At 44.5% G+C, this 23877-nt stretch overlaps 1 protein-coding gene across 1 annotated transcript in view; it reads right to left on the bottom strand.

Annotated features, from left to right (window-relative positions):
* Positions 1 to 22226, bottom strand: part of sdc3 (syndecan 3) — a 33377-nt gene extending 11151 nt beyond the window's left edge. The window contains exon 1 of the mRNA XM_070846974.1: positions 21842 to 22226. Coding sequence (XP_070703075.1) covers positions 21842 to 21895 — 54 coding nt within the window. The 5' untranslated portion in view covers positions 21896 to 22226. The remainder of the gene's footprint in view (positions 1 to 21841) is intronic.
* Positions 22227 to 23877: the final 1651 nt, after the last annotated feature.

Below are 23877 nucleotides of genomic sequence, written 5' to 3'. Positions count from 1 at the left end.
CACTGCTGAAAATGTGACCAAAACAAACATATCTCAGCAGCAATCTTAAGCCCATCCTGAGGCCCTATAGAGCTGTGTCTTTGCTAGCCTGTGAGATACTAATTGTACACACAAACACACACACACACACACAAAGGCACAAGCTCCTCCCCGGCTCCAGACAGAGGAAACCTGATGCCTTTAAAAGCCAATAAAAGCATAATGGAATCTAGAAACCGGAGCATCTCAGTCCATCACATCTCAGCATGAGGTGGAGCTGAAACGTTATATGTACCTCCTGAAAATGAAATTGACTTGAAGTCATTTGGAGCCTCAACACACGGAGGATATGGGCTTCACAAAGTAGAAGGACAAGAGTGTGTGTGTGCTATGCACTTTGAGTGTAAATGTGTGTGTGAAGGCCTGGTGATCTCAAACTCTGAAAGTGCCGAAAAATACTGAAAAGACGCCTCAGTGCAAGCATGGTGTGACTGTGTGTGTGATTGTGTGTGTGTTCCAAAGATCAGTTTTACAATGAAGGCTGTTGCTATGGGCAACCTTTGCCTTTCACAGAAATTCCCGTCTCCAAGTGAGAAGCTACCAGTCTCACACACACACACATAAGAGCTCTAGCAACATAAGCAAAGGTGTTACGTAACGTCAAATAAACAACCCTAAAAACTAACATCAAAACAGTCTACTCCTCCAGCTCCCCCCCTATCTTTCCCTCCCTCTTTGCCTCCCTTCGTCTCCCCCCTCTGGATCCACAAACTCTATGCCAGTGTATCCCCTTCCTCGCCCCATTTTCCTTTCATCTTAAACTCCATTTCTTATCTTGAGGCTAGCCTCCTAAATTCAGCGTGACTCCAAAAAACACACACACATACTTAAATAAACACACACCCCACGCCCACACACCCCAAAGGCGGCACCAGAGCCAACCCCAGGGGCCCCTTTTACAAGTCTCTCTCACACACACACACACACACACACACACACACACTATTGCTGCAGAGGCTAGTCTGCTGTTTGCATATTTTCAGTTTTTTTCTGTGTTTAAATGTGCATCATCTATGTTTATTCTAACCTTTAACAGTGATATGTAATCACCTCTGTGCCTTGACATGTTTAATTTATGAGCCGATATTATAAGTGTGAAATCATGGTATGGCGGGCAGTAGTGCGTCACTATATGTAATTACAGTGTGTGTGTGTGTGTGTGTGGGTATAATCACAGGTTTTGTTTGTGGTGTGTGTGTACATGCACACACAAATACCCCTCAGACCTATCTGTGTGGGTGCGTGTGTGTGTTTTTACGTGATTTCTGGCGAGTCAAATAGGGCCAGCTCTGCATTTCGCCTCTGTTTCAGGAGCTATACACAGCTGTATTTTTTGCCTTCGCCACATAGCTAACTAACCACAATGAGACGAAATGAGCTCTCCTCCACCGCACGCATAACCTGGGGCCAAAATCATCTGTATGTTGCCCTCAATTTCCCTCCACCACTGCATTTTGTTCCCATTCGTTATAAAAGGAAACTGTAAGATGACAGCCATATTCCGTTAGATTTGCGGAGTGAATGCAATCCTGGTTTTTGGCAATGTATGAAGCACTGCCATTGTAAGACATGTGGTGCCAGTTGGAGTCATTTTAAAACAATCTGGAAGCGTGGAATATATAATTATGTATACTTGTGTAAAAAGAGATGGGGGAAACATCAAATTGAAGGATGAAAAACAGAGGCAGACAAAGAATCTGTGTTTGTTGGGGTAATGTCATGTCGTAACAAAGCGGACACAGGTGCGTCCTCTGAGGGTTGTTGCAACATTTGCAGTTACTCAGGTAGAAATCTGATCTACAGCGGTCATCAGTCTGTGCACTATACATTTGATCCTATACCCTATAGCTGCTCCTTGTGTGTGTGTGTGTGTGTGTGTGTGCGCGCGCGTGCCGGCTCGTTTTACAGCAACACAGACTGGAGTTTCTACCTGAGCCGACATGCTCATGCTGCCTTTTTCACAGGAGCTGATTTGTTCCAGATTTTAATTTGGGATCTGAATGAAAAACTGCAAGATTATCAGTGTGTGAGTGTGTGTCATTAAAGTGGCAATGCTGCAGGAACTTGACGATGAGAAGGTGTATGTGTGAAGGTTATACGGCAAATATCAGAATGTAGGAGACAAAACCCCATGGTGTGTGTGTGTCTGTAGGAACAATGGGTGTATGCAGTTCAGCAACAACTAAGATGCAGGAAGTCAGATAATGTAATAGGAGGAAGAGATAGTTATATAGGCACACTAATTCACACACACACACACACACACACACACACAGACACACACAAATGCATGCAGTGCTGGTGGAAGATCAGCTGGCCAAAGATGATTTTTTTGTGGTTTATTTTCTGGCTGGTCCAGTTCAGCTCAGTTCGGAGATCCCCTTCAGGCTAGCTGGGCAGATAGAAAGCTTCATTGTGATTGACTTCAAATGCATTCCTCAGTAACCCGAGAGGCTGAGGCTGCTGCTGCACAATGCCTGGCACACACACACACACACACACGCACGCACTTTAAGCTCGCCCATACAGCAGGCGCAATGCTGCCCTGCTTTGGAGAAATAATCGTTAATTACACTTTTTAATATGTGAGATGTTATCGGAGCGAATGTTCTCGACTGCTGCAGCATCTCTGAGCTCTCAAACTGTGAAGAATAATTTGAATACTCCCTCTGCTTTCTGGCACCATCTGTGAGCCCCACTCCTCTAGCTGTCCTTCCATTTACTGCATCCACAGTGTTGAGGAAGAGGAGGGAACAGAGACACAATAAAAACGACACAGAGGTCATATCCATTGTGTTCTTTGTTTCATATCCATTTTTCACACCACACTGTTTATTTCGGAAGGATATGCTTGAAATGGAATACTTCCTCATAAGCATGATCTAGAGCTATCAAATTAAGACAAAACGAAGACGCGGTGTCGACTTGTGTCACAGCTTGTACACTGAGTGTGTGCATTTCCCAGCTCAAAGACAGTGTGCACCAGGCTTTGTCACATTTGTACCAAAGCCTCATATGAGCAAAGCCACATCTCCACACTGAATATGTATTATTGTTCCAATTAATAGCTTAAACGTCAGTGTAGGTGTCCAGACTGAGCTCAAATGCTGGATGTCAAACATGTCTGTCAGGCACTTGAACACACCATGACCGTAATAATCATCTGGCAGGAATTCGACACCCAGATCAGCCCCAGAATGAGGTAAAATGATCTTTATGGGCCACATTTCTAACCTCCCTGCAGTTTAATTCAGTGTAGGTAGAGTGCCCACGCTTCATGAAGCAGCTGCTGATTCACGGCCGTCTCTGTGTCTGCTCCTCTCCAGAGCAGTCTGACCTACGCTGATAAGAGTTTGAGCCATGCTGCTTGCTGATAGAAATGGACCGTTGATAACTCTCCACCTGGACAGGGTCAGACCGCTTGGCACATTCTCTCCGACTATTCACACACTTACAGGAAAAACTGCAGCCTGTTTACTGTTTGTGTTGTTCCACACCCATATTTCTTTCCGGAGTTCCTGTCAGTAGTGACCTCTAATCTCCCTCCATCTTTCGTTTTCCGCCTCGTCTCACTCTCCGCCCTGCTCTTCCTCTGTTACCAGCTGGGCAGGTTGGACGGCAGCCAGCGTGGACGCAAACACACTTACAGTCAGACAAGGAGATGTGAGAGACAGAGGGCAGGCAGTGTGTGTGTGTGTGCATGTGTGTGTGTGTGTGTGTGTGTGTGAGTAGGTTACCAGGTGATGGCCTGGTTAAGACACCTGCCACCCTCAGCAGAGATTAGCACACAAAGCTGCCGCACAGTCACACTGCTCGCACACTTGATGACACCTTATAACACACAAACACACAACACACTCACAGGGAGACGGTCGGATGTCGAGACAGTATCTTGTTGCGATGATGTCAGGTGCACTCCTGTGAACCTTAAAACAGCTAACACCTGCACACTACAGCTAAAGGGGGCAAAGAAATCCTTTCTCAGTCTACCTACATGATTTAAAATCCTAAAATATATTCCCTTATTCATCGACACATAATGAGCCAATGGGCCCCTGGGCACAGACAAAAAGGACCCCCCCCCTCACAAGAGCACCTCTGCCCATCGCTGTTGGTCGTTTTGCATGCTTTTCTGTGGTAATTTGTAGGTTAATGTTAACTTTTAAATTCTGTTGTTGGAAACTATTTTGTTGATGCTTAAGATGAGGAGCGGCTGTCTAGCTCTTCCTCAAACCTTCCCACCAACAGGTGCGGATTAGTAAGGTCTTCATCCAAATGTAGCCCCATATTTTAACTGAATTTTCATAAAGTCTGCAAAAGTAAATGAAAATGTATGCTTGAATCCACAACTGTGGAACTGTGTAAATATGCAAGCAGCTGGTGGAGTTAATTCTCCTGTCGGCTGTCATGAAACCATTGCAGAAGAAGAGGGCGAGATGACACAATTAAACAAGCAGCGGTCAAACCTCAAACAAAGGAAAACAAGGTGGAAAACATTACATTTCTTTAGGTTTCATGAATTACTTTGAAGAGCATTACACAGCCTCATCGCTCCACACTGATCTGACGTTTTGTCTGCTATTCTTTGTTTCCTCAATGGAGGCTCCAGTGGACCTTTTAAGTACCTGCTTCATATGCATCAGGATTTATTCGTCTGTTTCCGTTGGACTATGTGGCATTTTGCTCCAATCGATACACTACCTTCTCCACTTCAGCAACACATGAAAACACTTTTGCAATATCTTTCATGCGTAAATGAAAAATGCAGAGAAAGAGGAGGGTGAAAACACATGAAAAATACAACAGCATGGAGGCGAAATATTTTACAATACCATCAACAGAAACTTGTAATGCGGGGTCTTAAATCAGGACTATTCTGCTGTCACATATGTTTAAACTGCTTTACTCATTTCAAGTAGGCTTACACTAGACTTGGTATGGGCTGTGTAGCTGTATTAGATCAAACTAAACAAAAGGATAATGAAAATATATCAGACCAGACATCAGTATCAACAGATATTTGATATTAAAGGATCCTCCTTTAGGCCCCCAACACCTTGTTCAGTGATACATCCATTGTTTTGGGGGGATTTTTTGTGTCTGAATAAAAAAAAAGCTGCTAAAAAAAAGGCAACGCAACTTTAAATGAGAAGAATAAAAGATTTTTCACCCCATAAATGATATACAAAAACCCTCCCCCTGTGGGTCAAATCCACTCAGAGCCCATCAGAATGACATCCCCAATATATTCCTAATGCATACATTTACTGTCATAGTTTTAATGTCTGTGATGAATGTCTCCTCCTGTGAAATAATAAGTGTTTTCAGACCCCCAGGCTGCTCTTTTGCAGCAGTAAGCCAAGTGAAATAGCTCCAACTCTTAAAGTTAAATTATCATTTAGTGTCAAGAGATACTTTGCAGTAACAGCTGCAGCAGGGGGTCATAAGCAGGCAACACTTTGTGTTTGCAAGAAGGAACCCGCTGAGCAATTTTACCCTGATTAGTGTGTTTAAAAGATGGGAAATGGTTCTGGGTGTCTTGGATTAAATCAGATGGCTTGGGAGTGAATAGAAAATGTACTGTATGTTAGATGTCAGTGTCCAGACTAATTTGGGATATAAAACATAAATGAATGTTGACATTTATAGCTGTTTATTTTTATATATAATCAAAACTGAAATTCAGTGGCAAAAGGATCCTTGTGGACATGATGCTATAAGTAGCGCTGTGTGGGAAGGTGGAAATTCAGTCTCCTACCAAACACATTTCTGATCTTTCCCTGCATGTTTGTCTCAGTTTTTCACACACGAGTGCTCCCCGTGACCAATGAATGTGAACCACTGAGCAAAATCTGTAAACATGTTCATGTAAAGCAGCCAGAGAAATCAGTGAAACACTTTTTTTCCCTCCACTATTTTTAGTGCTTTCTGTTGATCAAATTCCTGATAGCGCTACCATGGCTGATCCTAATCACAGCCGCCTTGGCCGTATTAATTCCCCGTACAAAACCTGTGGGAGGATGACATTACATTAGTCTGCTATCCCTGCTCGCTCTGGCCCTAAAGCTGCCTCAGTGCAGCACCAAACCACAGCTGAAAAGCATCCAAGCACTAATATTATCTTTCTAATATTATCTTTCTCCACTGAGTTATAAGGACAAAGATGATCTAAGTGATGAATGCCCTTATGGAAAGTCATGCATTTGCTAAATATGGTATATGGTACAATGAATGGCTTGGTCAGAGAGCTGCAGGGATAGAACAGGTGCAAAGTGGAGGAAATCATGAAACTGGATCACTGAAAAGGTAATTTTCATTTTCATGCAGGAAGACATTAAATGTCTATTCAAAACAATGGACCCTGATCCATTTATGCTAATGTTCAGTGTGCCTTCAACAGAGCGTAGCATTACTTCATATCAGTCAAAGGCTACACCACTTGGTCCATTGTCGGCTTGACGATTAATCCTCATTAGGTAGAAAGCTGCCTGCCCTCCCTCTTTTATACAATTGATTATGAAGGTTATGACGTGTGTTGAAATGCAGAAACAGAGGTTCATTTAAAAGAAAAAATTAGAATCTGAGTTCCCTTCACTGATTATGTGGAGAATTCATCTTTTCTAGCAACTCGATCGCTAATATCATTCACAAACACCTCTCGCCAACAACATATACATTTCCTGTTGTTTTTCTGTAAATACTTTTTTATGTATTGGTTTTTATTAGTGGTGACGAAGTCCACCGTCCCCATGTTGCCTGCCTGCGCACTATGCCTTCAACAGGAAACAACAACAGTCACATAATTTTATCTCATTGATATCACTCTCCCCAATACAGCTTTGATACAGCTGTATTAGGTTACTGCTAATGTAAACCCAACATTTCATAATGCTGCAGCTTCACATTAAAAGGGTCAAACTGCCTTTATTGTTAAGGGGTCAAAGGAAACGCAGTGTATTTGTAACCAAGGTTAGGACAGATTGTGAATGCATCTGCAAAACAGTAATTTTGGGGCTGTTCCATCGTGTTTCTTACAAAGGAGCTGGTCGCTGTAGTATTAAACTGCACTTGCTGCTACCATGGTAACCACAGGGGTTGCCAAATTAAGCAAAAGTATAAGTGGGATAAATTAGTAAATACAATATAAATGAAATGAATGTTCTGTTTGTGTCTGAAGGGAACATGATCGGGGCTGTAAGAGCAGTGAAATCAGGCCCTCGGCGGCGGTGTGAATTTAACCTTTAACGTCTCAGTATCTCTGACAAAATGAGCAGCTGACACTGAAACTCACCGCGGACTCAGAAGAGGTCACATGACTGTGTAGTGACACATCAGCTGGTCTGACACCGTGTAATGGACTGGAGCTGTGAGACCACCACACACAAACACACACACACACACACACACACACAAATGCACAGATCCTCTCAGCTCTCTGGCCGAGTACAGAGGAGCAGGATGATGGGAGGAGGGGTGATATCTAGACAGGGAGGCAGAGTGATGTATATCTGTATGTAGGATCCAGCTGTTACATTAATCTGACAATCCAACAGGATTAAAGACCACATCTCAAACCTACCTCACACACTCACACACGTACATAAACACACACAGACACACACACACACACAAGGCCTCTCTGCGTGGAATCCTCCTCTATTATATATGACCTTATGAAACATGCATATCTAAATGAGTGTGTGTGTGTGTGTGTGTGTGTGTGTGTGTGTGTGTGTGTGTGTGTGTGTGTGTGTGTGTGTGTGTCGCTGTCCTGCTGCCAGAAATGCCTTGAGATTCTGAAAAAACTGCCGCTCCAACACTCAACAATACGTCGCCATGTATTTGTGCGTTTATGAGGGTGTGTGTCAGAGGATTTGTCCAAGGTGTTCAGGGAATGTGTGTGTGTGTGTATTGATGTTTGATTTGGAGAAATGTTGCAGTGAGTGGTGAATGCTGCTAGTTGGCTGGTGGGTCAATGACTATGTTTTTGTGGCTGCTTCCATGAAGTGCTGGAGAGAGAGGAGAGGGAGCGAGGCTGAATGCGGATTTGTGTGTGTGTGTGTGTGTGTGTTTGTGTGTGTGTGTGTGATTATAGCCTGGCTCAATGGGCCTATTTCTGCAGGGCCAGTGGGAGGGCGTGGCGCCTGTGGCTGGAACTTTTCTCATGTTTCTAAGGAACTTTTCAAAAGGGCTGAGAAATGTGGCTGCGTGTGAGAGAGAGCGCCCCGCGGACCATGATGCCTTTGTGTAGCAGGGAGCGAGAGAGAGGGGCACTCAGAGTACATTCAGAAACGGTAATCAATGGTCTCTTTTAGGCCCAAAATCAAAAACCTTAACACACACACACATACAAAAAAAATGCACACACAAACACATGCAGACACTGATGAGAATCACATTTCTGTTCATCTACAGTGATGTGAATCACAAGGAAGCATCTGCGTGTGTTCATATAATTACAGTTTGCGTAATCAGGCTAATGGCAGTCATGCGACTTTGTAGACCATAAGGAAGGACGGCGAGGAGAAGGAGAGAAATCGGTGCATAGACAGCAGAGTTTTAGACAGGAAAGGTTCAAATGGAGAATATTAGAGAGGAAGAGAAAAGCAAGGAGTGATGATGGGATGATGGACTCAGAGCCAGGGGGCTGGAGAACGAGAGAGGAGTGTTTTTGTCTTTGATGCAGAGGAGAAAAATCCAATCAGCCCTGTGTAATTCAATCTGGAATGGGAAGATGTACCTCTGCGAATGTGTGTGTGTGCAGAGAGCATGATGTATATCATTATCATGCCATACCTGTCTTTTTTCACACACACACACAGAGGAGGCAAACAAATTGCTGCTCCAGGGGCATCCCGTGCAGCTGACCTTGCTTCGCTCTCTTAGCTCCTTCCTATTGGTTGACTAACTTTAGTGAATTGGCAGCCAATCCTGAGCCTTGGAGCAGTTTCCAGCCAATGACTGTAGGCCAAGGGGCTATCAGCGTAGCCAGATAGTCGATTGATTCTTCATGTATCATAATAGCCCTCGATATCAAACACTATTAAAGCAGGTTGTGAGATCTGGCAGCGGAGTGCACTGTCGATACGGCGCGAGCAGCATATGGTCTCCATCCTAATGGGCCACACACACTGAATGCTTGTGACCTAATGAGATGTTTATCATGAGTTACTGATTAACTCTAATGAATCAATGTCAGAGGACTTCAGCTAATCATGAATGAACTAGTAAGGAAGTAAGACGTTAGCTTAGTCCTGAGTTTTTCCAATGAATGGCTTGTGTTTTTTCGGCAGATTTATATTTGCGTCATCTGATATGTTTGTATTTACCAGATCGTACATGTCAGTCGCTCTGAGGCTGTGATCAGGACTCAGCGAAGTTTAACCTTTTAAAACCCTACAGGGGAGTTTTTCCTTGTCAGTGCTGCCTGATGTTTGCACATGTGGGGATTCTTGAAGCCTTAATTTTGAATCCTTGACTTTTTGGTCTCTCTTAACGAAAGCGTTTGGTCTAGACCAAGTGTCTTGAGATAACGTTGTACTGTACTGGCACTATATAGATAAAGATTGAATGATCACTCACTCCCCAGAGACAACAGATTTTCATGATTTCCTTTATATGCTCTACATATATTACATGTTTCTGTACATGTAATTTTCATAGCACCGGCAGTGAAGCACAAGTTCTACATAGTGTTTCAATCTTGCAGATAGAAGAGTGTGGTTGGTAAAATGTTAAGATGGAAAAGGCACAAAATTAGGTTCATTTATCCTAAATCCTATCCATACTTTTTCGTGTTTTTTTTCTAATGTAAGATCATCTTTCATCTTCAAATGTTCAAATAAATCATTTTAATCAGATAAAACAGGCTAATAGACCTATGCATCTAGCAATGAGGTGTCACATTTTAAAAAAGTTTAAATAGTTCAGCATTTTGGGAAATACAGGCTTATTCTCGGAGTGTACTGACTGTGCAGAGCATCCCAATGTCTCATTGTCACACTGAGGTTGCCAGTTATGGTACCACTGTGCTTGTTAGGAGGCCAAACCTGTGTTTAGCGACCATATCTGGCAACCCGCACTGTAACACTGGGATAAACTGCGGCTCATTAAGAATTAACTCCAACATTTAACCCGCCCTCGAACTGCAAATTGTCATCTTCACACGTCTGTACGTGGACACAAGACACAAGACTCGTTCTGTAGCTGCTTCCTCTTGCTTCCAGTCTTTACACTAAGCCGGGCAGATCGCGTCCTGACTCCTACTCCATACTTCACGCAGACACACAATATCATCTCATCTGACAGGTGGAGAGACTGCAAACACGCATATACCCGCAATGCCAACAAATGTATGCAGCAGGTGGGCATGAACGGGTAGATAATGTGTTATCTCCCCTCTCTCTGATGAATCACCTCACCTCCAATAATAAATACAATAATAACAAGCCTCAGGGTGCATTCACCTCGGATTGTTGCAGTATGTTTAAAGATAGCTTCATCCCTCAGTAGGCAACACTACTCACTGACTAATTAATTAAAAGGTGGATTTAAGAAACTAATGACTGAACGATTGTCTAACACATAGATTAGCTTCACAGTGCTTGGTACAACAATTGGTGATCGTTAATGCCTCGATACTGTGGGCTCGGTTTAATTAAAAGACGAGTGGTCAGTGTTGGTGTGAACCAGAGGACAAGTGTAACAGGGGGACAGGGAAATATATGGGCTATGATACGATCTTGCTCTTACAGGCCTCTTCTCTCTTCTGTCTCGGTGTAATCCTGTCCAGGTTGTTCTCTCCATTCAATCCGTCTCAGCTGCTCTAAGCTCTTTACAGGCCTGCGCTAACCACCAGTCTCTCTCTCTCTCTCTCTCTCTTCTGAGTCTATCTCTTCCCCTCTCTGCTGCCAACAGGACACCAATCCACCCAATCCATCTCCCTTTCATTCTCTTTTTTTCTCCCTCGTCAGCTCCTCTGCTCTTTTATCATTCCACTCTACCTGAAGTCAGTCCCTCCCCATTCGTCTCACACCATTTTCTGATGAGCTATTCATATCCTTTTACCACTTTTACATATTAACAAATTCTACTCTGCCTTGTCTCTCCTCCTTTCCTCTCTGTGTCTGCTTTATTTCTTTTTACTCTTTTCTCTCCAATCAGCTGCCCCCCCCCACTCTGCTGCACTTTAGCCATCACCCCTCGTTTAATATCACTTCTGTCTGTGATTGCTTCTGACCTCATTCCCCTTTCATTCTCCTCAAATCTCCTCTCCCTCCATCTCCACACAATTTCTAACCACTTTCCAATCGGTCGCGACACCTTTGTTCGATTTTTGGGAACATTTCCCAGGCTGTTTCGTATTCAGATACAATTTATGCTCAGAAGTTACTCTAAGCCAAATATTCCTCATCAGTTAGAGTTATTAATGAGGAGAGAGAAAAGGGGAGTGATGTACAACGACGACAGTCAAACTGGGAACGTTGCAGTCATAGTAGGAAGTATACCTCATAAACACTAGGCTGCCATGACACCCGAAACCTCAGTACTATTTTGGTGCTGAGAGAAATTCATCTGTAGCAGCGAGTATAGAAGGCGAGAGGAACTGGTCCCATTTCACAGGAAAAAGCAAAAGATTTCTTCTGTCTTGTACCTGCAACGAGTAATTGGTTAGTTAACAATTAAATGAATTGTTTTGATAATCAATCTGTTAAATTCTAAAGTCTAAATTAAAATAGTATCCGTTTTTTACTCCTCTGACACTTAACTGAATATCATTGAGTTGTGGACAAAACAAGAAATTTGAGGACGTCATCTTGGGCTTTGGGAAACACTGATTGACATTTTTACCATTTTCTGGCATTATACAAACCAAGAAAACTAATGAATAAATAAAAAAGCTAGACAGATTAACCAACAATGAAATTGTCATTAGCTTCTTAATCATGTTGCCTGGTTTTTAAACCTCAGTACTTTTTTTTGGTGGAAAACAAAATGTGCCTGTTGAGACAGAATCATAGTGATGTTTACTAACTCCTTAACCAGATATTTAGTGATATAAAATCTGAATTATGCCCATTTCAAACTGTATTTTAGTACTAAAAACAAACCTCCGAAAATTAATCCCCATCTAGTCTGATAACTCCAAATAACACCAAAACAAACATTTACTGGTAGCATCTCATCAGTGAGGAGATTTGCTGTGTAACTTTTTTTCTATTTCTGTAAATTAAACATCTTTTGGTTTTTGGATTTTGGTCGGACAAAAGCAATCTTAAGACATTGCTTTGGACAAAAAAAAAAAAAAAAATCAACAGATTTATTGATAATGAAATTAATGCTTAATTGCTGTTTATTTAGCCTAAAAACTTGTCTTTAATAACTGCCCCAAAAAAAGAGTTTTGTAGAAAATATTCCCCAAAGTACGGTAGTGAACGTCAGTCCGGGGACCACCAATACCAGACATTAATTGACGAGTTGATTAACAGAAAATGAAATATTTTGATAATCAATTACGTAGTAAACATTAGAATGTTTGATAGTTGCAGCTTTTCAAATGTGAGAATCTGCTGCTTTTCCTCGTTTTATTATAAATTGAGGATTTTCTGACCGTTGGTCGGACAAAACAAGGGATTTAATAGCTTTGGGCATTTTCAACTATTTTCTGCACCACACCAAACGATTAATTGCTCATTCAAGACAATGGCCAATTAAGGGTTTGCAAACTATAGACCAACTACATAAGAATGCAACTCACATTTGAGGTGATTGAGCTAATTTCAAAGTGTCAAAAAGGGAGTAATATCACAAGAAGTCTCCTCTATCTGCCTCCTCCTCCTCCTCCTGCGTCTAATGTTTCAGTGTTGTGCGACCTGTCAGGACATGACATGACTGCGGCAGATAGACATGACAGACTGTCAGATAGACGCCCCATTCAGTCCAACAAAGGAAACAATTATCATGTCACACCTACAGATGAATAAACAATACACTCGAGGACACACAAACACACACACTCACACTCTCAGTGTCAGTCAGCCTTTCAGACCCTGGTCTCTGCTGGCTAAGATTAGGGCTAATCCACAACTGTTGGAATGAAAGATTAAGAATGAATCACCTGCTGCCGCAAAAAGCGCGTGTGTGTTTGTGCATGTGTGTGCCTGCGTGCAGAGGCGTTTATAGAAAGCCCCTATGGGAACCTGCTGCAACCACCAAGCAATATTACTGAATCCCTACTCTCCCAAACACACACACACTCTCTCACTCACACACACACACACACACACACACACACACACACACACACACACCTCATTAGCCTCAGTGGCTCGTTCAAACTGCAAACACCTTTGAAAGAGCCCTTTAAAGCACCGGGGTTCAAAGGTTTATTTCAGAGGGTCCACACATAACACACACACACACACACACACACACAGTGGGTTTCAATGTCTGTATTTAATTGGATCTATGTTTTTCCCTCATGGCTTGTCGATAATTGAGGGGACATGAGTTACATGTGGGAAGCTTTTTGTTACTAAGTTCCTGTTTATTAAGACAAGCAGAATAAACTGGGAGCTGCAGCCATGGAGGAGGAGGAGAAGGAGGAGGAGGGTTGGTGGGTGGAGGGTGTAGAGATGGATGGATGGATGGAGAGAGGAAAAATGTTGCAGCAATGAGCTCCTGACCTCATTCACTCCTCTGTCGGGACGTTGGGCTAAATAATTCAAACGCACACATACACAGCCACATGCCTTTCGCACACAGTATTTCTCGCTCTCGTTCGCACAAGCGGCCTCCCTGTGCTCCTTCATTGCCTCCTCTGCCTCTCTTCCACATGTAAACACACACACGCACGTAAAAAACACACACCTATATAAAATTCCCCCTTTGTGCACCACTCAGGAAGCTCCCTCTTGACTTGAAGCTTGAAGGCCGGACCTATAAATACTCACTTCCTGTGTCCTTCCTATAACCACTCGAGCAACCAAAAGACCAATTAAACTCACAAACACACACTGAGTGTACACATCAGTATGCAAACAAGTAGATCTCTGTCACAGTGTGAATTTTAATCAAATTATGATGAAATATTCCTGTCAAAGCATCCCTAAGATAAGACTGTAACTGTAATTAATTCTCTGTCTGCCTTGATGGAAAAACATGCATCAGAAATGGATATCTGTAAATTAAAAACGGACATAATCTCTTAGCTATCAGTGAAAAAGATGACACGAAGGTCGTTTGGAAATAGAAATTGTGACGCCGACAGATCAAAGGCAGACAAAACCAAGTGGCAACAAATTGGGTGACAAAGCATTTATATATCCGATCATGTGAGGGCATGCATCTTAGAAAAATCTAACTGTGACTCGCTGAACTGTTCTTCTTCAAGCTCCTTTCATGGCAACCAGCAACACCCGATGAGACAAGAAAGCTGCTGGGTGAAGCAAAGTGCCTCCACAAACGACTGGATCACCATACAACAAGCCATTCAAACTCTCGCACATCTAAAATCTCTCCCATTTAGATTTGGCCTGATGTTGTTCCCATTTTACTTGATCTTTACCTCCTCCTGCAGAGACAAGACAAGACAATCCCCTGGGACGATACACTCTCTTCTACTGTGTCTTCATTTACCAGCGCTCTCTTACTGCAAACAAACTTACCAGGCTTTGTGTGGCCACAGTGGCCATTTTCAAAGATAGACTCCCGGAGGAACAGTGATAGCATTTCCAGCCAGAGGCAGTCAAAAATGTCTCCCTCTATGACATGCGGCTAAGGAAACAAGTTCCTTGCACAGAGCAGAAGAGGTTTGGTCTCATTAGTGGCCGATGAAAACTACAAACTTGTTCCATGGTTTTACCATTTGTCTTTCTCTTTATATTTATTGGCTAGATCAATACCGGTAATGTGTCATCCATGTATACATAGTTTCTGTCCATGGTTTGGTCCATAAAATGTGAAAAATAGCATGAAAAAAAAAAATCAGACATCATGAGTTCCCACAGCCCAAAAAGATCCCAAACCCAAAGAGATTTGATTTACAAACATATAAATCAGAGAAAAGCAGTAAAGTATCATAGATAAAAGGCTGCAAACTGCTGAGAATATTTGGCTCTTTTAAAAAGTATTTCTGGCCATGTTATGAGAATGACGTAAGGCTCCCAGAATAAAACTGGGGACACTGCGATTATGATGGTCAGCACCTTAACAGCTCCTGAAATGCTTCGCATTCTTTTCAAAATCGTTGGTAATTAATATTCTTTGACAAAACAATCCAGGAAAACAAAACTATGATTATTTTCATAATCAATTCATCTGGCTGTGAATGAAACCATTTACTGAGCTCGTATGCCAACAGACCCATCTCCATGACAACTAAGAAAACTCCATTCACTGATGAAGACCATTGGCCAATTAATCACAATGACTTTGCTAATAGACGCAGTTTTTGGCAATAAAATGAGGCAGAAAAAGTTTAAAAAGTTTAAAAACCAAAAGTGACAAAATGACCATTAGACAAACAAACAGGCCAACAGATGGAGAGGGCGATGGGGGAGTCATGCGCTGGAGGTCAGCTGGAGGCCAGGGTCTGGTCGGGTACGTGGAGGCCGGCCTTATTGCGGCCTCGGCCAACTCTTATCAGCCGCCTGACAGGAAATACACATTCCAGCAGTCCCATTGGACCGCAATGGGTTCCAGCTCTGCATGACTCCGCCCATCCGGCCCTTCGTTAACCTAATTACCCCGTCGTTATGGAAACGTACGAGGAAAAAAAGGTAATGCTAAAGTGATACTAATACACACCTGGATGAAAATGGATGAAAAAGGATAACCCCAACAAAAGCATTAATGTGCTGTGATTCTCAGTCTGTCGAACACCCCCCCCCCCCCCCCCCCCCACACACACACACACACACACACACACACACACACACACACACACCCACAGACACACACACACACACACAGGTTTGTTAGTAGGAAGGAGGCGCCCTGTTTCTGGGGTTTTCATTTATAGTGAAAGCTCTAACACACAGAGATCCCAGAATGCTTGTGGTTTTGGGAGCACTGAGTTTATGCTCTTCAATTTAGAGTCTGTAATAACACAACCACGCACACACACACACACACACACACTGTAAAGGTGAAACACAACTGCCATCTCTTCCCGTCTCTATTCTTTAATTTACAGCAGTGGAAACAGATGGACAAGAGGGGGAGGAGAGGATGGAGGAGGAGGAGGAGGAGGAGGAGGAGGAGGGAGCGGCGCTAAAGAGACAGAGGGAAAGAGCGGAGTCAGAAAATAGAGAATGAGATATGAAAAGCTGTGAATGAGAGAAGGAACAGAGAGGAGGAAAAAAACAAGACTAAACAGTGACAGGGAGAAAGGGAGGGAGGGAAGGGAGGGGATGGAGAGGAGAGAGGGAGGATAAAGCTGTGACAGAGGCAGCCATGCTGGTTGTCATGGCAACGGCCGCGGAGAGCAGGTAGAGCAAGGTCTCCTGGGAATGAGCAGTGCACGCCTCCACCCCTCCCCCACCCTCACACTCCCCACACCCCCCTCTCTCTCGCCCTCTCTTTCCCACTTGACATCCCTCCATCCTGGCTCCGTCTCCATCTCCATCCTTCTGGCCTGGCTCCATCCTCTTGCTGTCGCCCCCATCATCCAGCCCTCTTTCCCCCTCTCCATGTCCCAATAAACCCCCATCATCTCTCCCTCTTGCCACCCCCCTCCTCTCCAGATCCCATCCTCTCCTCAGTTTCAGGGCTCTGCCTTATCTGACGATCACTCGGCACTCAATCCGTTTCCCTTTTTCCTGTTCTTCCTCCTCTCATGCCTTCCGTCTGCTATCTAGCATTTCCATCTCGCCATTACCTTAACTCTTTTTCCATCCTTACCTCTCTCCATTTTGATTTCCTCCACTCCTTCCCTCTTTCTCATTATCCTGTGCTCTCTACACCTCCCTTTTTTTCCATTCCTCTCCTCTCCCTCCCTCTTCTTCTCTCTATATTCATCTAACCCCCCTCTCTAGAGAATACGTATGTATGTCTGCGCAGTGCTGCCCAATTACTGCAGGGGAGACTGTGTGTGTGTGTGTGTGTGTTTAGTAACTACACTAGCTGTGTTTCTAGCCTGTTTTGACCTACCTAAAACACCTCCAGCGTTCTCCGTCTCCCTATGACTCACTGAATCAACAAGACTGCTGCACACCACCGCGACTGTTCACTAGCACAGCGAGTGTGTGCCAGTGTGATTGCAGTGTATCTGTATGTATAATCAGGGGTTTAATGTTAATGTGCATCGGTGCATATATGTGAGCAAGCGTGTCGCCACTTGTGTGTGTTCTACTGGTCGTGATAAGAGGAGCCAAAGTTTCCAGCTGGATGAATTCAGGCAGTAACTGCATTCTTTCTAATTCGTGGGATGACTTGAACACATTCCACAGGGAGGGTTTCGTGTTGCACAATGTTGTGGAGCCAAGCGATTGAAGAAAACAGGTACTTTCTAAACTGTGACTGGCAGTGCGAACAGAGATTCACACAGACTAGAAAGTGCAACAATATGGCACCTCAGCCTGGGCATCAGCGAGTAAAGGTTTAGTTGTGTAGCACCTTTCGTGTAGCTGAAGAGGCACTTGGGTTCTTGTGTGAAAATACCAATACTGCATTATAAAAAGAAACACACCTGCATTTAAAATCTGTAAGCACTGAAGTGATATTAGCTAAATGTACTTATGGTATCAAAAGTAAAAGTACACATTCAGCAGTAAAATGTTAGTGAAACATTAAGCATCAAGGTGTGAGTAGCATTTTACTGTTGTAGCGTGTTGAGGTGGATCCAACCAGTCAGAGGATGCTTCTTTTAGGCTGAATTCAGTGTCCAGTGGACAATGGTTAGCCAACCTGAGAGACTTTACATCACAGTTTGTACTCAGGGGGCTTCACCGTGTAGTGCTTGAGGTAAAAACTGAAATATTGCATTGAATTTCAAACTCCACTGACCCAACAGGAGCTCCCAGGATTCAGTATTTTGAACCCTCTGCTACAGCTCCACTGCCATGGTAGGAATATCATGAATGACAATACTGTGGTCTGTAAGAGCGTGGATTCATTCCTGAGCACTTTGAAAAGATAAAACGTGCCTGACCTTAGAAATGTTTTAATTGGAAACGAGGGTGTCATTTCCACTGGGGATGGAGGAACACACGTCTACCTCACTTTCACAGTTTCTGTTTGATGGACTCACTACAATCTCTCTAAACAGGGAAACGTTGACCTCCCACTGTCCGACTTCGCAGATCGAAGAAGAGAGGAGGTGATAAAAAAATGTCGATACTCATCCGAGTCGCCTTCATGAGCTCAGTGAGTGGATTTTTTTGTCCTGATGTTTGCCTGTCAGGCTGCTCTACGCTCTGATTGGTGGAGGATGGTGGAGCGCTATGAAGCCTGACAGGTTTACATGAGGACACATGGGCTGAAAAACATTAACAGTTTTATTAATAAACCTCATCATGTTTTTAAATTCTGCACTTAATTACAAAAAGCATGAGTGCACAAGTTTGTGAATGTGACAGCTGAGCTGTTTTTATGCAGTTTGACACGAGAGATTAAAGGTCCCTGGAATTGCTGCGAGGTCTTTTGAGCTCTCTGGGGGCCAATCATGTTTTATCCTCATTCAGACTAATAGTTTTCTGTAAAGGGCCGAGCTTTGAGTCAGTTCTGATGTTCTTAATGAAGTTCTTAATGAAACTCCAATTTTTGCTGCAAATCCTGAGCTCTCATTGTTCTTTCAGCTCAGGAGGACTGAAATAACAGGTACTGTGAAGGCAGGTTTCTCCGTCCACACACACCATTATCAGCCTAACAGAAAATGAGGAACTCTGTTCCTTCAGAGTCGAATCAAAAGTGAAAACTTCCACCACCAGAAAGAAAAACTAATTTCAGTCAAATGCGGCACGTCTGCCGGTCCTTCCCATGTGATAAGAAAACTGCTTTCAGATATGGCTGAGCAGCGTGTGTACACATCCAACACACACACACACACACACACAAATAGCCAAAGGGAGGAGATGGGGTGTGGAAAGGGGGGTGAATGTTTTCTCTCACTGAAGGCCGTCATTATTCTCTCCCTCTGTCAATGCTCACCTCCAGACGTCGGCCATCTGAATGCAGCGCCGGATATGAACCGTGATCCTTTTCATTTCCTCCGACCACTGGAAGGTGACCTCCATACCCTCATACCCTCACCCATCCTTTCACACACACACCTGAAATACCTCCTCCACATCAGGAGTGTTTTCTACCTGCTGTGTGTATGTGTGTGTGTGTGTGTGAGTGTGTGTGTGTGAGTGTGTGTGTGTGTGTGTGTGTGTGAGGGGACTTTGTCCTCCAGGAGAGTGAGAAGGACCCACTTCCTGTGTCAAATTGCCTCTCACATTCCACACTCTCCCTCAATCCGCCTCGCTCGGGCTATTTTTTCCTCTTTCTTGCTCCTTCTCTCTTTCTTCGCCTCTCTATGGGGGGCTTTGTCAGCTATCAGACGCACAAAACACTGATTCATTCCATGAGTTAAACATGATCCTTGAGATCACAACGCTTTTCCGCCACACACCACACACACACACGCACTTTTCAAGGAGCAAGGCCTGGCGAGAACAAGTTTTTGGCAGTGGAGATTCACTATTTTTGAGCCCACACACAGACAGATGGACAGTCAGCGCTCTCATGAAGGCAGACGGATGCACACACACATAAGCACTCGGTATCCGTGGGACACAACAGATGTCTGTGGGAAAATCAGTCTCCCATGTAAAATATAGTCACCCGGATATGATGTCACAACAGGATATACCCACAGAGACACAAACCAAGTCACACACACACACACACACACAGACAGTTGGTTTCAAGCCAAGAGGCTTCTAAAGAAAGATTTTGTCAGCAGATACATGTGACTGTGGGTCGTGTGTGTGTGTGTTTGTCTGTGTCTGTGTGTGTGTTACCTATTGGAGTTTTGCCGGCGTCCATCTGTGCAGTTCTAACACAGTGTGTGTGTGTGTGTGTGTGTGTGCAGTATGTGTCACACCTGTCTCCATCTGTAGACTTAAAGACAGATTAGGTCAGCTGGACGCCAAGGATCTTTGGCCAAGATTGCAACCGACTGACCCAGTAATAATGTGTGTGTGTGTGTGTGTGTGTGTGTGTGTGTGAGTGTTGAAAACCTCTGCCAACAGCAGCGCAGCATCAGAGGAAGCACAATGACACAAGATGTTGACAATACAAATACTGAGTTCTGGTGAAGAAATGAAGGGCAGACAAGCTAATGCGTTTGGTAGGGAATGTGCTCCACTAAAATACTTTATAAACTAGGCTGAACTTTTTTAAGGAATTCTGTGGCCGTAACTTGAAATCTACTTTAAAGTGTTTTACTAACTAAAACATACACCGAGAGCTGAGTTTAGAGTGAAGTAGGAGACTTCCCAAACATGTCTGGAAGGGGATTTTTAATTGTCATACTGGTGAAAGAGCGGTGGTTGCACTGGACTTGGAGGCTGCGGGGTGCATAGAAGTTTCACAGAGGGTGGTTGGGAGCTTTGGGGCAATAAAGTGCTATTTTGCCTCAGCTGACCCCCACCTAACATCTTAATCTGGCCACGCATAAAGGTAAAAATAAAAGAGATAAAACATCTTTCAGGATTATAAAGATTACTATAAACTCCCCAATAACACAGACTGGGGGGGGGGGGCTTCTTAATCTACATTCAAAACTACACCTGCATTGTTACTATTTTTGGAGGTTGTTTCTTTTTCTCTCAATGATTCAATGAGCTTCCACCTTCCTCCTCCTCCTCCTCCTCATAGGATAAATCTGGATTAATCGGTAACGGAAGGTGTGGGCGTGCTATGGGGGGCGCGTGAAGCTCGGCGTGGATGGTTCCGGAGAGGAGGTGTGAGGAAAGAGGAGGGAGGGGGGGGTGGGTGAGGAGGTGGGAACTCGCGCATTCCTAATCAGCTTCCCCTCCTCGCGATTCCCGATGACATCATTCCATCCAAGCCTCCGTTCGCGCACCGCATCGCCGTTAACTTCCCCGTTACCCCACCCACTTTTCTCCATACACACACACACACACACACCTCCGGAGGATGCCCCCGGTCGGATCCTGGCAATGAGGCCGCCGTTATCTGGTAATTAAGTGAGCATGCACCTCTCAGGTGGGAGATCGGACACCCAATCCCCCCCAACACACACACACACACACACACACACTACAGTGCGCCTACCCGGTAATAAAGTCGTTAAAGCCGCAGTATGACTGGAGCCCCTCAAATTAACGGCAGGATGTGAGCTGGTGGCACGAACGCCACATACCGAGGCACAGCGCAAAGACCCGTAATCAAGCTCAATTAGAGATTACCCGCTAATTACCGACACACACACTCACACACACCCCTCCTGACTAGAGGGGACACAGGCCACAATAAACCCCGACACTGAGACACAAAGGCTGGTGTGTGTGTGTGTGTGTGTGTGTGTGTGAAGCGGGGGGTGGGGGGTGCTCGGGAGTCGCCAGCCCCCCTAGCGGGAGTCACGGACGGCCAGCAAGGGCTGATAAGTAGGTCGAGTGCAGGATTTCCTACCGATCACCGACATCACTGTCTCATTACTGATAGCGCACTGCACACACACACACACACACACACACACACACACACACATATGCACGCACGCACAAAATGCCCCAGCTCATGTGTGCACAAGAGCTCCGCTGTTAACAAAGGATCAGAGGCTCGAGTTTACCTTGGCGGCGTGAGCAAGCAGCGCCGTGAGCGCCAGTAGCCACGGCAGCTTCATGGTCGGGGTGCGCGGGCACAGCCTCCCGGTGCCGCCGCTGCTGCCTTCACGGGGATCGGGGAGGTGCAGGGGGGGTGGGGGGGACAAAAGCTGCCGCCGGTCGGTGTCGGTGTCTCTCGGTAGTCTGTCCAACTTCAGAGCGCGCCGCCCGTCCGCGCGACCATCCGTCCTTCTAGTCGGGCGTTTTAATCCAAAGCTTCACGCGCTGCTGCTGCTGCGGCTCGTCCAGGTCACCAGTAAACGATGCGATTACCGCGAGGCCTCTTCTCCCTCCTCTCTGTCTGTTTCTACGAGTTTTTGTGCCCGAGACCTGATAGATTTACTACCAGGAGACGCCAGACTCTCTCTCTCTCTCTCTCTCTCTCTCTCTCTCTCTCTCTCTCTTTCTCTTTCTCTCTCTCTCCTCCCCCTCTCCGCTGAGGGCAGGATGTTCCGTATGGCGACGCTGCTTGGCCTGGGAGTCTGGCAGGAGGAGCGGTGTGTGTGTGACAGAGTATATACGTGTGTGTGTGTGTGTGTGTGGGAGAGAGGGGGGGTATCTCCACGAGCTAGGGCGAGGATGCCCCCTGCAGCTCGCTCAGGCAGCCGCAGCCCTTTAAACACACACACATACAAGCAGGGGGCATACATGTCTGCTCCCAGTTTGGGCTTTTTGACTTCCGCTCAGGTGGTTCCGGTTGGCGGCACACCGTTTGTTACACACCTTTACCGGTCATCTGCGGTCCTTCACTGTGATTGGCTGAGTCACGGCCAAGCCCCTTTTTGAAAGAACCCGGATGAGCTCACACCTGTACGTAGGCAGCCGACGCCTGTCGCCTAGCAACCTGCAGCTAAGCTAACCACAACTGCTTAAAGAGGGCTGAAAGACAGGAAAATAGCATTTAGTGATAATTTAAATACATTTTATGTCATTTTAATCAAATTAGCCGACCAAACAGCAGTAGAACAAAATAGTCTTCACTTAAGGTCCACTTACTGTCTAGAGGAAGACCGTGAGATGTTATTGAAAGCCCAGAAACAAAGCTAGACTTACAAAGCTATCTTTGTCTGTGATGTTATAGCTACAACACGAGTAAAACAGGCTTTGCATCAAACCACACCAGGTTAACCTTTGACCCTCCGCTTGAATTTTATATAATATATATATTATTATTATTATTAATATATATATTTAGGAATATGGTTCAATATGGCCTCAGCTTACAGCACTGTTCAGGTGGTTTAACATCACTTCAGGTAATGCACCTGCACTGCAGGTTTTATAATATATCAACAATGTCTTGGGATCACTGCCACCAACATCACACCCAACCTGACTGGTTTTTCAAAGTAACATGCTGGCTGTTTCCGCTTGGGTTCCAAACAAAAGATGGACAGGTAGGGGCAGGTTTAGTATATCCTCATGACTGCTTAGGAGATACTCCTCGAAGGCTGTGAGCGGGATGGTGTGTTTTGATAAGACACCTGCTCCACACTGCAGCAGTTTAGTCTGATAATCTCTTGTTGCAGACCCTGGGGTCATTACTCATGTCTACAGCATAATGAAGGTATCATGTGGATTCACCAGTAGTCTTTCACTTTTGCCTGAAGTGATCACAGGAAGGCTTTCACCGTTGCTCATCCGGACATCATCTTGTAAGTAATTATCTGGAGAATAAGTCTAGGAATGGTTTTCAAAACCGCCACTGTTGTCTGTATCCATTACTGAAACTTATATTATTCTGCACAGGGAGCAGTCTTCACTGTAATTGATCATCATGGATTACCATGAGCCAGAGCCAGGGCCATGCCATGCTAAGATGTTAGCTTTATTAATCAGTCACACTTTTGAAGGAACCAGAGCATCAGGAGCGTGCTCACAGACTGTGTGACTCAATGTGTGTAGTCGCAGCTGTTTCACTGAGACGCCTTTATTCAGGAGGCTGGAACACAAACTGCAACTCAGATCCTCATCTCTTTTTTCCATTAGACATTTCAAATAA

Source organism: Pempheris klunzingeri, chromosome 16, assembly GCF_042242105.1.
Source record: "Pempheris klunzingeri isolate RE-2024b chromosome 16, fPemKlu1.hap1, whole genome shotgun sequence".
NCBI classification, from domain to species: Eukaryota; Metazoa; Chordata; class Actinopteri; order Acropomatiformes; family Pempheridae; genus Pempheris; species Pempheris klunzingeri.
The sequence above is the reverse complement of the archived record's forward strand: the minus strand, read 5'-3'. Positions and strand labels throughout refer to the sequence as shown.